At 38.5% G+C, this 14845-nt stretch overlaps 1 protein-coding gene across 4 annotated transcripts in view; it reads right to left on the bottom strand.

The window, feature by feature from the left end:
* Window positions 1–14845, bottom strand: part of LOC127948997 (protein FAM13A) — a 41785-nt gene that overhangs the window by 3059 nt on the left and 23881 nt on the right. For 3 of the 4 annotated variants that reach the window (XM_052545899.1, XM_052545900.1, XM_052545897.1), the window contains 12 exons: window positions 14325–14366; window positions 13998–14165; window positions 12302–12461; window positions 10435–10496; window positions 10117–10156; window positions 7953–8055; window positions 2901–3117; window positions 2673–2814; window positions 2405–2486; window positions 1961–2166; window positions 1784–1867; window positions 1587–1682 (listed from right to left, as the gene is read on the bottom strand). In XM_052545899.1, the coding sequence (XP_052401859.1) occupies window positions 1587–1682; window positions 1784–1867; window positions 1961–2166; window positions 2405–2486; window positions 2673–2814; window positions 2901–3117; window positions 7953–8055; window positions 10117–10156; window positions 10435–10496; window positions 12302–12461; window positions 13998–14165; window positions 14325–14366 (1402 nt within the window). The remainder of the gene's footprint in view (window positions 1–1586; window positions 1683–1783; window positions 1868–1960; window positions 2167–2404; window positions 2487–2672; window positions 2815–2900; window positions 3118–7952; window positions 8056–10116; window positions 10157–10434; window positions 10497–12301; window positions 12462–13997; window positions 14166–14324; window positions 14367–14845) is intronic. The other variant, XM_052545898.1, reaches the window with a different exon arrangement.

The following is a 14845-nucleotide window of genomic DNA, read 5'->3' on the forward strand; positions in this document are numbered from 1 at the left end:
TCAGGGCAGGACCTCTACTGAACTATAAGGTTTATGTTACATAAACCTTGAAATCTGAAGAAATAGTTTTAGGGCAGAGGTCTTGAACCCTGCTCCTGGAGACCCTGTTCTACAAGGTTTAGCTTCAGCCCTAATCAAAAACACACCAGAACAAGTTAATCAAGGTTTTCAGGATGACTTGATGACCAGGAAGCAGGTTGGAAACTACACTTAGTGGATAGCAGGACAGTGGATCTCCCGCACTATTGAAGACCTGCGTTTTAGGGGAGTTTTTGCCAATCCTGGTCATGGAGACCCTCCAACACTGCAAGTTCACTTTTATCTGAAACACACATTTGAGGTCTTGGAGTCTTTACTAATGAAGTGATTGGGTTGAGTCAAGTGTGCTTGATTAGAAAACATCTAATGTGCAGTATTCGGGGTTCTCCAGGACCAGGATTGAGTACGTCAGTTTTAGGGCATATGGGTCAGCTAAATTGAGAACCCAAACTGATGCTAATCAAAAATTCACCTGGAGCAGCATATTATTAACTAAACATTGGAGAGGCTACAGCTAAAATACAATTAATGAGTGCACACAAAAGTTCAATAAAATATAATCAGGCTTTAAAGTATTATATAATGGTAATATCCATTTTGTGTTTAGTAGCCTTTTATACTATAACACTAGCTTTTGCATGTCTGCTAACATGACTCGGATTAGTATTAGCTTTTTTTCCAAAACTTGGTAAGCTGCCACGCTGCCAACTGCCTACATAGGCAGCAACTCTGTCATGGATGTGACCAATTTAGTACACTCTACATAGGCAGCAAACTCGATAGGCTTCAATAGCCTACGTTAGCATGTTGCTAAGCTGACCACACTCAAATAAGAATATGCACAGTACGCACAAGAACTAGGTAAAAGAACCAATTATTTTTTTTATTAATACTTTATAATACTGAATGAAATTTATCTCGCTTAGTCGGTCATCTTGCCCCTTCTAAAACTAACTATGGTTTTACTATAATAAAAGTGCAGTAAACATGTTTTTACTATTACTATTTTACAACAAAAACCAGCGTTAAACTATGATTAGTCTAGAAAAACTATGGTTAATTTGTGGTTCCCATGGTTAACTGTAGAAACCACAGTTTTTTTTCTTTTATTTGTAGTAAAATTACGGTTAACTTTCTTGAGGGTGCTGGCTTAAATATGGCCAAAGAAATTTATCTTAGAAGGCAGAATAATAAAGTTGCCTATCTTTTGCAACCGCCTTCATCATTGGGAGCGCATGTATCTCACTAGGTGAACCAGGGGTGTTCAGTTCTACTCCTTGAGGGCCAATGTCCTGCAGAGTTTGGCTCCAAACTATCCCAAAACACTTGCCAGGAAGTTTTCAAGTAATCCTAAAGACCTGGCCAGTCCAGGTGTGTTTGATTAAGACTGGAGCTAAACTCTGTAGGATAGTGGCTCTCCAGAAGCAGGAATGGACACATCTGCTGTATATAAACTCCTACTTGAAGAATTTCTCCAGGAAATGGGGAAACTGAAATGGAAGACAAGGATACAACGGAAAGGGAAAGCAAAAAAAATCTTAACTTACAATGACTGGAATAGCAGATGCTCTGCAGAGAATCTGTTTGATGAGTCTGTACCGATCGTATAGAGGCTTCATGCCTTGCCTCTCATTCTTGGTGATCTACAAAGAATGACAGAAAGAGTGAGATTGAAATCAACCTTGACTTATGTTCTTAACCTTCAGAAGGTGAACAGAATATTTTTAACAAATTGCATACTTACTGGTCTCCCATGGATGCTCTCATAATATAATAGAGCTTTCTGAAGGGCCACTTTTTCTGCTCCTATCTGCTCACGGGTCATGTCCTAAAGAAGAACAAAGGATGGCATTTTAAAGATTCATGCATTTGTTTATAATAAAAATGGTCAAATGGAGAACAAAAATCTTTGAAACTGCACCTTAATGTCTTCAGGCCGGCCAGCCTCCTTGCGTTTCTCCTGCAGTTTGTTCATAACTGCCTCAAGCGTGCTCTCCACAGGAGGTTTGGGGGCTTTGGTCTCAGTGGGTTTCTTCTCCAGCTGAGATCCAAAGCTCTTGGGAAGAGTGTTGCTGCGCTGGCGGGGAATGGGCGTCAAATCCTCTTCTGACTTTTGCAACTTGTGATCTGTGAAGCCAGAACATGGAGCCACTTGTTTATAAGAACTTTGCAAGCCATGAGCCGAGCAGATTAGATCAGGGGTTGTTTTCCTGGTAGGCCCAATCCACAAAGGTTAGTGAGAAATGACATCAGAGACATTTTGTTCGAACAAAATAATATGTAGGTTGGATTAGCATGGCTTATGTGATTCAAATCACTTTCATAATGGTAACAATCACCCTTGCAAGAGGAATTTCATTCATACCTTTTAAATCTTTGCGCAACTTGGCCAGTTCATTCATCCAACGCAGAACCTCTGGATTGCCGGCTTTGTCGCCGTGTGAAGGCTGTAGAGAAAACACTAAACTCAGTATCTGTAGCAAGTCCAGCTAAATACAATTTGCAATGGTGTATATATAGTATACAGAAAATGTAGCAGACTGTTTCATTGACTGTGCAGTCATTGTAGATTGTTTAGTCCTCGCAACAGACTTTAAAGTGGGTCATGCAATCAGATAATCTCAAAGGCTCACCCTGTATTTATGCTCTTCCTCAAACTTATCCTCAAACCTCCTGATCTTCTTCTTGAGTACGTGGATACGCTTTGAAAGCTGGGCTGAAGAGAGCTCCTCCCGGTCATCGTCACAGGAGCCTAATGATGAACTTCTTCGCCTACTGAATGGAGAACATCATTAATATCACCCTAAAGAAAACCATACTCTATTCAATCTTCCAGACCGGATGAGAGTTTGTGGTTTTACCTGACAAAGGAGTGGGCATTGGGCGGAGATGGAGGAACCTCAGTGTCATCCAGATACTGCTGGCCATCTCCATAAGCGTAGAATCGCGGTGAGACCATTGGGTCGCTGTCCTCCTCCAGGAGCTGGCGAATCAGCTTGCCCCCGGCGTGAGGTGACAGATGAGCTTCTTCGCGATCCATACTCTCCCTTTGCCATGACGAGTAGGCCGGGACTGGTTCTGCCAACACACAAACATGCGTGTGTTAATATGGAGGAAAATACCAAAAACAGGGTGTCTGGATTTTAGCAAGTCCCCCAGTAAGTAAGTAGCAAGCCAAACAGGGAAAAATTGGCAACAAGACATCCACAAGATTTAGGGTGCTTTCACACTAGCACTTTTGGTGCGCACTTTTAGGGTCGACTGACATCAAAGTTCAGTCCATTTGGATGATGTGAACACTGTTTTTCCGAACTCTTTCTGAACTTTTTCCGAGTCCATTTAAAAACGGTGGTCTGGTGGACGGTTCATGTGAACTCTGGTACAGTACGCTGCTGATGTGAACACAATCGTACCAAATCACAACGTTAAATGCTATTAAAGACCTATTATTTAATAAAAATTAGTTTGTGTGAGTGTTTCCCTCACTTTCCTGATGAGTGTGCCTGACACGATGCAAACAGAGAGAGATATATCTAATTTCTGTTCACCTTCAGTGTTCTTTAGATCATTTGTAGTACATTCATAGGACAGATGTAAGTGCCGTTATGTACCGAAGCTTTGTAAATAAAATGAACGGTTCAAAAACATAAATATATAAAAGTGTAGAGAGCAATGTTATGCATTTGCCGCCTTCTCCTGCGCCACCGTTACTAAGCAACAGGATAAACAGCTGCTGGCTTGATAACACAAACGAACCGTGGTTCGGACGCAAATAAAATAATATGAATGCAGTCCGGCAGGGGCAGGAGGAGCAATCGAACTCGAGTTCGGACCAGACAAGCAAACCAAGTCTTAAGTCTTTTTTGACATAGCCAAATGTTTTGGTACATATTAAATTTTAACTAAGCTGATACTCTATTGACCCTGATGCTATTTCTGGCATCCTTGAGGGTGCAAAAAAATTGCCATACAGCTGTTTTTATTTTTTAAAAATAGAAGTTGACGAAATCCTTTGTTAAATGTCCAGTACATGTGTACTTGTCATTGTAGACTATTAAATGAAACTCTGACAAAGTGTTCTGAAGATTAAGTTTTGTCCACTACAGGTTATTACTCATTATTCATTTATTTTATTTATTATGCAGATGCTGTGACCGTAAAGAAAGGTCAGGACAATTTAATGATGTATCCAGAAGAATGTTGCGATAAACTCTGCAAACTGACCTGTGGAACTGGCGTGCATGAAGGATCAAACTCGATCTTATCTGTTGTTATAAAGTTGATATGTTTGCACAAGGCAATTTTAATTAGGAAAGACAATAAAACAATGTGTTTGTGCCTACTATAACAGCTTTTTTCATTGATGTACCGACTGAGCTCTAAAAGAACATTACGTTGCACGTCAGAAGTTTATGGAACTTGATGAGAAAATACACTAGATTTGTAATTTGTTTGAAGAGAAGAATGAATCTTTGCAGTCAAAGTTCTTGCATACTCACTCAAACACAACATGCTTTACAAAATGCTGTGCAACAATCTGGTAGAGCCTGAATTCCCACAGCTTCTTTGCACGTTTTGTACCGTGTCATGTGCTTGTTACAGTCATGCTTGAGAAGCTCATGGGTCAGGTGGACCTCTCCCTAATGGATCATTTGGAGCCATTTTGTTGAGCCGGCACAATACATCCAAGCATGTGGTACAAGATGGCCTTTCACTAAAAGACTCATTCAAAGTCTCAGTAGGCCATTGCAGACATAAATAAAGGCACATATTACTATGCCTGTCCTCAGGTTGTTAGATGCTAGGTGGGTACATGCCAGTTTGGGGTGTTTTATGGGATTTCCATGCAGCGTTTAAAGGTCACTGGTGAGAGATGGGGCTCATGGATAACAAGTTGTTAACAAAAGCAAATATCAGCCCTTACCCTCATTGTGACTTGATTTTAAAAGGATTTTAAAGTCAAGGAAAGGGGCACTAAAGAAGTGAGAATCTGAAAGACAGAAGGAAAGAGAGGCAATTGAGATAACAGGCCAAGGAAAAGGTTTTACTCAAGAGAATGAGACATGAGTGAGATATAAGATTGTGGAAATCACAGCTGACAAACATTTGGGCAAACCGCTGCCTCTTGGCACCGGCCGCAGTGGGACAAAGGTCTGGCAGCTCAACATTACATACAGTCCTGAACGCTCATTTGACCACTCCCATGAACTGGAGCAACAGTTTGCTTTTAGTGCAACTGTATTTTACAGTCGCATGAGCTCCTTTTAACCAACCAAATGCTTCCAAAAACATTGTAGCTTGTATAATTATTTATACTTTTCAACTTTGATTTTGTTCCACTTAGCATAATAAACTTAACTGCTACAATTTGTAGTATGTAACATGCACACAGCCTTTTCAATGTACAAAGCTTTCATTTGTATAAATCCTTCTATCACACATAAAGCTGATTTATTTCATCACGATTAAGCAGCATAATAAATATATTGCTAGGATTTGTCGAAGCTGTTATGTGCAAACTTTTCAAATTACTGATTATTCTCAAAATGCTCTTTTAAAATTATCTTTTGTTTTTCTGAGCTTAACTAACTAAATTTCTGTGATTTGTGAGATATAACTAGGTAAAAATGCACTACGGCATTTTGACTACCCACTAAATAAGTCAATTAATTTTCCCGAAAGTGCTTTTCACACTAAATATTGCCCCAAAGCTATCTTTTTCATCGTTTTCATTCATAATTCAATTGTTCCACTAAGCACAACAAACATTATTGCTAGGATTTGTGCAAAACTATTCAAATTACAGATTTGTGTAGCACTTTATCAAAATAAATATTGTTTCTTTTTTTATCATGTTCATCTGAAGTCATTCTATTTATCATAACAAACTAAATCGCAGGGATATGCAGCATAAAAACTGGAAAAATGCACCTCAAAATGAAGCAGCTTATTTATTTGTACTCACATTTTTCATCATGTTATCTATAACATAGCATACCAAACATTATTGCAAAAATCTGTGCATATCTATGCAAAAATCACAATGAATGGCCTTAAAATTATATATATATATATATAAGAAAAAAATCTGTATTCTGTTTTATTCACTAGTATAGCACTGTACACAATACATATTCCAAACAAAAATGCAATGTGGAAAAAAACCCTTAGAAACTCGCCAAAACCATTTCTAAACACAGCGCCTAGAGGAAATATCTCACGTCGCTCACGTCGCACTCCCAGGAATGTCTCTGTGAGGACCTTGCAAAGCCACAGGGAGACGTTTCGACCATCTCAATGTAAGTGTCAAGCGAGATATATCTATTATCTACGCAGCTGTGTAAAGCTCTCAGAAGAGGGTGCCATAGAGCAAGTCCATGCTACAGTATAGCGACTCTGCCAAGGCTGTGACCACAATATTAAGCACTACATTAAAGTAAAGGGTAACTGTGAATCAACATGGCAACCCTCTCAGCAGGGCTGCTCCACACGCTATATGCCATGCATTGGGCGTATCCGCACTAGACCTTCTTAAACACGTAGACTGTACTCTACAAATATTCCAAGGTCATGGTGAAAAGGGGTGTGTTTGCGCATGTTTGTTCAAGTCTACAACTGGCACATGCTGCACGGACTAAAGAGGAAACAGGAAGGGAGACTATTGTACATAGCAAGACCAGTTTTAAAGGCTGAGACGTGACAGGCAGATAGCAACAGCTCCGAGACGCTTGTATTTAAACTTCCTCCTCTCATTCTGAGGCCCTTCCCTTGTAAAGCTAAACGTCTGCTTGTTTCTAGTCCCAACACGGAAAATGACCAATGGTTTGAATCCTAAACTTGACTGAAATAACAACTGCTGTGAAAATGCATCAAATCAATGATAAGATCCATTTTATTCAGATGCATCTGGATAAACATGGTGTTATACACCAATATTAACATTAATATTAATGTTAAAAAAGAAAAGCAAAATGAACAAGAAAAAAAGAGTGCTGTAATCTATTTGTATTAATCTATACACTAAAATTAATTTAAATTCTATATATAAATTAATGTTTTCTCTGTGTGTGCCACAATCTATATTCATTTATCATTAAAGTAAAATGTAAAATTTAAATGTAAAATAAAAAAAAATTATACACATACACATATTTTTGCAATCTAAAAATTAAATCTTTATAAAAACTTTGTATCTCTCTCTCTCTCTCTCTCTCTCTCTCTCTCTCTCTATATACACACACACACACACACACACAAACACCCTCAGGCATTTAAATTAAATAAATATAAAAAAAATTGTATTCATTATTACTATAATATATATTTATTAATCTATTCACTAATATATATATTTTTTTTCTCATAATATAATCTATATTTATAAAATAAGTTATGCATTAAAATCTAATTACTCTTTTTATCTAAAAGAATATGATGACTAAACATAAAAGCTCAAATATGCGATCAGTAGCCTGTTAGTGTTTACAAACACAGGATTATGGCTAAAGGGGAAGTGTGGGGAGGGGAAAAACATGCAACTGCAAGAACCACAGATGAATCCAGTGCTAACTCAATAAATCCCAGAGGCATCCGAGTCCAAATTCTCAAGGGACATCGCAGGGCTTTGAAGCACCACCAAGCTGTAGCTCCAACCTCAGTATTTACAACAAACATGCAGAGAAAAAGAAATGCCAAGCATGGCAAAATAAGCCTCTCTAGACTAAACATAACAGTGTATGCAGAACACGAGGAGGAAAACAGCTTGCAGACTGCTTCTAATCCTCTTCCTCTATTAAATGACTTAATAAGATCCACTGCATGAGGACACAATGTGGGCACGGCAGACTTGCAGCTGCCGCCCATATACAGAGAGAGACAGAGACCATAAAAAAAACAAAAACAGCAACACTGACCTGCCCAGTTACTGTCGTCTGTCAGAGTAGACAGGTCCAGTCGGGGGACGTCGTCACACGGCTCTGCGGCACTAAGAACCTCCTGGATCTTCATGGCAGGCGTCTAGCAGAGAAAAGAATGAAGCATAAACACCAACTACACCAGAGTGGGGGCAGTGCGCTTCTTAAGTTGAGCAATACCCTTGCCTGCGCCAGCCCCCATCTACTTACAGGCTGGGAGGAGGCAGGGGGCGGCGCTGCGTGACAAACCCCTGCCTGCTGATTGGCTGCCTGCCCTGCTCAAACCCCGCCCACCTTCATTTCAGGGTATGTGTGGCTAATTGTATGTTCTTTTCTCTCTCTCTTAACCCCTCCCTTTCTCTGTGTGTCCCAGAGAGAGAGAGAGGGAACATTCAGAGCACGCAAAGCACGCAGACAGATTGCAGGCAGAAATGCCTTCCCCGCTTCCCCACTTTAGCATTTCCGAAACTCTTCCCTGTCTTTTAATATTGAACAATCACGCAGGAGGGGCAGTATGGGTGCAGACAGATGCAATCCAGATAAATGTGCAACAAACACACACTTCCGGCTCCGGGGGCGTGGGACGAGGTCTATTTTTGGAGCAAAGGGGGGCCTTTTCCTCACTACATGCCCTGCATTACTGGCTGCATGACTGAAAGTCCTGTTTACTGATATATTACGGCAGATGGGGCTTACTCATGCTATTGCAACTGGATTTGAAACACACGTGTGCCATTGCAGACACGCTATTTAGGGCGTTGTGATTTTCAGAACGTGCTCATCTTGGTCTATAATTGCAACACTGCTGATATTGTGTCAATCCGAACCTTGGGAACAGGACTTTGTGCTGTTTACAGTGGTGCACATGGCTGTGCAAAATGCCCTTGAAAACCTGCCAAGAGATGTGATTTTATTACTACAAGAACAGATAAGAAACAGCATAAACACACACTCATTAAAATTAAACATCAGTTAACTCGCAGTCCAACTGCTTAAAACAAGGTTGTGTTTACAACAGGAACGTAAACTTAATGTATATACAACGTCTGCATGCTTTTGCTGAAACTATGACGTAAACGACATTAAATGATGGAAGTCAGTTGACTTAGATCAACAGGCTTTTAGTAGATTTGCAGCTTTCACATGATGTTTGGCCCAGAAAAACATTGCCTAAAATCTCTCCAATCAAGGGCAATCAACAGTAAACAATTCATCAGATAATCTTCTTGTCATCACCTGTTCACGTCGTGATTAAAGAGGTGGCAACTAATGAGATTATATTGCTGATTACTGATGAGATTTGAGTTATTATGGATATAAACATTTCAATCTAGGAATCTCATCACATCCAGACATGCCAAAACAGCAGTAATCTGGTCTAGAAACTTAAACTGAGGGCCGTGAAAAGGCGAGAAGCAACGTTTTTGTTGAAAGTAAGTTGGAGGAGAAATAATACATTTAAAAGATGTGCATGAAAAAATCTAAACAAATCACATATTTAAAGGACACTACAATTCAATTAAAAACATTTTTTGCAATTCTTAACATTGTGGTTAACTGATAAAGCTCTGCATATTAGTAAAGGATTGTGCTTTTCAACACGTTGACGGAAAAGAAGACTGTAATCAGCTGCCACTATCAAATACGTGAGGAGCTCTTATACCTCAGTGCACTGCATACGTGTCACATCTGGGTACATCATGTTCTGAAGGAGTGAGATATCACGCATGACTCGCAGTGACACACTGATTCAACATGTGTGTGACATCACAATGAACGCGGATCAAGCTGGGCTTAACAAAACCAATATTCCTAAATCTGTATGTTTTTAGGAGAACATTACAAACATCTTTGGATATTGAAGAGAAAGGAAACTGAATTGTGTGATCTCTAGCTTATTTCGATATCTGTATCATATCTGTCTATTTGGTGTCCTTTCCTGCAGGTGTCCTCTCATCTGAAATAAATCACTCCAGACTCAACTACGTATGTTGTTAATCTACATTTTTTACATTTAATTAAAAATAAACAAGGCTTTGATTACAAGAACTTGTCACAGTAAATCTGTCACTGAAATGTTAGAACAGAACACAACATATACAAAGCAGGAAAGAAAATAAGATGAGGGCGATAAATGTGATACAGGAAAATGAACTAAACTTACCTGAACAGAATGCAAGCTATTGCCCTTTTGATGGTTCCTCCTAAAAAACAAGAGAATCCATTAGCGATATTATAAAAGAATCACAAAACTATTCATGCTAAAAATGCACAGCAGTTTTTAAACACAGTTTCAAATGCTGACGTCCTTCAGAACACAATGTGCAGAGCAGTAGGTGCTACACACAACCAGAAACAGCACAAGAGTTGACCCTCACAGATCTACTGTACTCTTACATTCATTCTCCTGGTGTTTAGGAATAAAAGTATCTGTTCTGCTTCCTCCAGAATCGCAGATAATGAATTTAAAGGGCCTAAATACCTGTATTCAGCTGATGCCGTATTTCCCGTGCAATTTCTATCAGGTCCCTGGCATTCCATGGGCTAGATTTAAAAGAAAAACAACATGTGTATCTTCTTAATATGTTAATAGAAGGATAAAGAAATAAAAGTTTTTCAGAACAGCAAGGTGAAAAATGTGTGTGAAGGTCCTGTACTATTACCTAGGTTGCATGTACAAGTTTACAGCAATCAAAGTGATATACAATGTAACCAGCCAGTAGTCTATGCAATGGTCTATAGGCAATAAAGTGAATTTTAAGTAAATATAATGTTCGCTTAAATTCAACAATATACAGCAGGGCCCAATGTTTTAATTCTAAAATCTAGGAGAAAAACTGTTTCAGTGAAATGTAGATTTAAAAACAAAAATTTCTAAGCATTTAAAATGCAACATGTTTGCTTTAATTTTAAGTTAACTCTTAAGTTACATAAAAAAAAAAATAATAATAATAATTTTTGTTTACATTACAAACTATATATCTCATTATATTGGTCATCTGCCATTAAAAACCCATATTGGTCGACCACAAGTTACCCAAGAGATGTTTTAGTAAAACCGAGACATTACCAAAACATCTGTAATGATGTCTAATGCACGTCACTGTGGTGTGCCAACAAACGCTTTGAACACTGTGGTCTGACCAGCTGAGGTGAATCCAGAATCCAAACACGCACCGAACAGCATAAACATGAGTCAGCGAGAGCTCCTCGTCAAGACACTCTTCCGATAAAAGCAAGCCCTGCAATTTACCTCTGATTTTCCACAGAGATGCAGTATGTGCTGTCTCCCATAAACAAGGATTAAGATTAAGATTAAGATAATTAGCTGTTCCTGTCACTGCTTACTACCATGTATTCATTCATGGGGTGTTTGTTGTTCTTGATGATATTCTGTTGCCATTGACATCGACATTATAAAAGGAATAGTTCACCCAAAAAATAATAATTCAAGAAAATGATTCCAAACCTGTATGACTTTTGTGAGGCCCACAAGAAAGTATTTTGAAGAACCGTTTTTGTCCAAATAATGAAAGTCAGTGGGGGTCAAAACAACACTGGACCAATTGACTTGCATTGTTCGGTCCCAAAAACAAATAAATAAATAGCATTGTAATTGTAATAACATTGTAAATTAACATGAACTTTCACAAATGCTGTAAAAGGTTGATGCTTGTAAACCGAACACATTGAATAATAATACAAATGTATCTTATAAAGTGTTACCCAAAACATACTTTTTTTTAGAATCATAGCCAATACATTTCTAAATCGTTTTATCATTAATGCATTGTGAACTAGAATTCATTAATATTGGTTAATTCCATAAACAAATACATTTTTATAAATGATGCATGTTTAAAAGTACATTAACAAACATGATAACATGGCAAATTAACCTGAACCTACATTAACAAATGAAAAGATCATGATACTGTACTGAATGCATTGACTAATGATAACAATTTACCTTATTATACACAGTGTTACCTAATGAATATTTATATATTATATAAATTTATATATATATATATATTTATAATATTTCTTTTTAGGGTCATAAGTTAATAAGTGTATGAATTAGGTACTGTGACCTAGAATTGATCAGAAACGCTTTTATTTTACGGTGTCCTTGTAACACGTTACATATTGAATTTTTTTGGTCCACCATACAAAAATTGTATGCATATTGCTTCATTTCTGTAGCATAAACATTTCCGGACAAGTTGAAGCTGGCTTTGTTGAAATCTCTTCGTAATCTAATACCACTTAGTATGAGCAATAGTAATAGTGATGCTTGTAGGAAGAAAAAGAGAAGGCCATAAGATAAGTCTAAAAAGCAGACTTACGGTGGGGGCGTGCTGGTTCTCTGAGTGCTCAGTTAGTGTGGGACTGTGTTTGGGCGTCCTGTTTCTCTGAGCCTCGTGTGGCAACAGCAGCAGACGCCTGTCACCCTCCTCTGTGACCCTCACACCCAGAGACGGGACGTTCTCTTTATCACCCTCGACCCTGAGAAAGACACAGGTTGCTTTCAGTCACCACAGAATGAACACGTGACGTTCTGTGCTTGCCCTTTACTCAAGGGATCAACTCTTAAGAGCGGAGTAGAACTGAAGCTGTCGAGGTGATACCTCATCTGTTTATTTGCATCTGTCTCTGGAGTCGGATCAGTGTGTGTCACACAGCACAACTGCTGAGACACTAATCTAATGTTTTCCGTGTCTCTGTGGATAGTTTGCTCAGAGTTCCTGTCAACAGGATTAGTTAGATCGCTCACAGATCCAGCCAGCAAGCCATGACCCAAGCTGAAATGGATCATTACTAATCCACGTTTTATCAAATCACTGTAATAATATAGGATTAACTAAATAGTTTTGCTAGGTTACAATTAGTGATATGTCAATATACAATAGTTTAGCCAGACTGGCTGGTCTGCAGACATTCGCCAATTTTAAGATTTTCGGCAATTATCTGATATCCATAACCCCCAGTGCAAGCTGCAGAAAGTTGGACATCTTTGTTGGTTGAGAACGCACCAAAATGTGCAAAAAATTTTTTTTAGTATTAAAATATTTTAAATAAACAAACAGGGTAAATGTAACTTATTAATTATATTATCAATGTTCAAAACAGCTGCGCTGCTAAATATTTTTTGTACAAACTATGTTATATTTAAGGATTCTCTGATAAATAGAAGAAGAAAAGAACAGCATTTAAATCTTCCTTAACATCATAGATGTCTTTACTGTAACTTTTGATAAATTTAATTCATCCTTGCTTAAAAAAAGCATTTAAAAAGTTTTGAATACGAGTGTAAATATAGTTATTCTAGTCAATTCAGTGTGTTTCTCTGCCGTTCATGTTTATTCAGATCACACTCAATGACATCAAAAGAATTGCTAATTATTGCATGAGTCGCTGTGGAGATCAGCATCACAGATGTCAACGTAAGTGGGAAGTCGTGGCCTAATGGTTAGAGGGTTGGACTCCCAATCGAAGGGTTGTGGGTTCTAGTCTCGGGCCGGACGGAATTGTGGGTGGGGGGAGTGCATGTACAGTTCTCTCTCCACCTTCAATACCATGACTTAGGTGCCCTTGAGCAAGGCATCGAACCCCCAACTGCTCCCCGGGCGCCGCAGCATAAATGGCTGCCCACTGCTCTGGGTGTGTGCTCACAGTGTGTGTGTTCACTGCTCTGTGTGTGTGCATTTCGGATGGGTTAAATGCAGAGCACAAATTCTGAGTATGGGTCACCATACTTGGCTGAATGTCACTTCACAAATCGTGTGTTGTTTTGTTTTTTTTTAATTCACAAATCACAAATTCACAAGTGGATGAAACTGTTTATGATTTATGATGATTGGAAAAACATCTTGAGCAACCAGGAAACGTGAAACACTTTCACGTTTCAGAAGTTCACTGAACATTCTGTAATGAGCTGGTTAACTGGTTGCACAGGCAAGCTATCATGCCATTTGGCTACAGTTGCACCAGAGTAAAGATAGCCAGAGTATAGCTTTATTTCAGGAGAAACCTGCTCCTTACCTGAAGTTCCCCTCTTGTTCTCGTAGATGTCTCCTCCTCTCTCGGGCCGTCGTCACAGGAGATGAAGAGTGGGCAGTCGACCCAGAGCCCTCTGAACTCTGACCTGCGTGCATGTGCGAGTTGAAGAGGTGTTGCTCGACCGCTGAGCGAATGGTCTTCTCCAGAAAACTGGAGAGAGAGAGATAAAGACATGTCAAAGGTCAAACGATGATTGCTTTAATTGCATGAACAATGGAACTCTTCTGGCTATTCAGAAGATTGGAAGAAGACTAATAATTTATTAAAATAATTTAATTGCCCTATATATGGCTCTGTATAATTTCTTACTTCGTTAATTCAGGTCTGCAGTGTCCGGGAAAGATCTGTGAGCTTAAGAATGAGAAAAACATAAAGAAGAGAGATTATACTGAATTGTTAAGGTTAAGATCAGTTGCATCCAATTGTATCCAATGAGAAACGCATAACCAGAGTTTTTAGTATAATTTTATATATATATGGTCACACTTAAGTTTAGGGACCAATTCTCACTATTAACTACAAATTTTGCCTCAATAAACTCCTAATTTGCTGCTAATAGTAAGGTAATTTTTAAGTTTAGGGACAGTATGGGGTGGATTAAGGGATCTAAAATATGGTCAAACAGAATAAGGCATTATGTGGTTTGCAAGCACTAATAAACAGCAAATACGCTAGTAATATGCATGTTAATAAGCAATTAATATTGAGAATTGGCCCTTTACCTTTACCATATATTTTCATCCATTATGGTTCAATCTTCTAGTCAACTCAATGTGTTTTAATTTGTTGTGAAAGGACAATGAAATCAAAAGACTTGCTAACTGTTCTAG

The sequence above is a fragment of the Carassius gibelio genome, chromosome B1 (genome assembly GCF_023724105.1).
Source record: "Carassius gibelio isolate Cgi1373 ecotype wild population from Czech Republic chromosome B1, carGib1.2-hapl.c, whole genome shotgun sequence".
NCBI lineage: Eukaryota > Metazoa > Chordata > Actinopteri > Cypriniformes > Cyprinidae > Carassius > Carassius gibelio.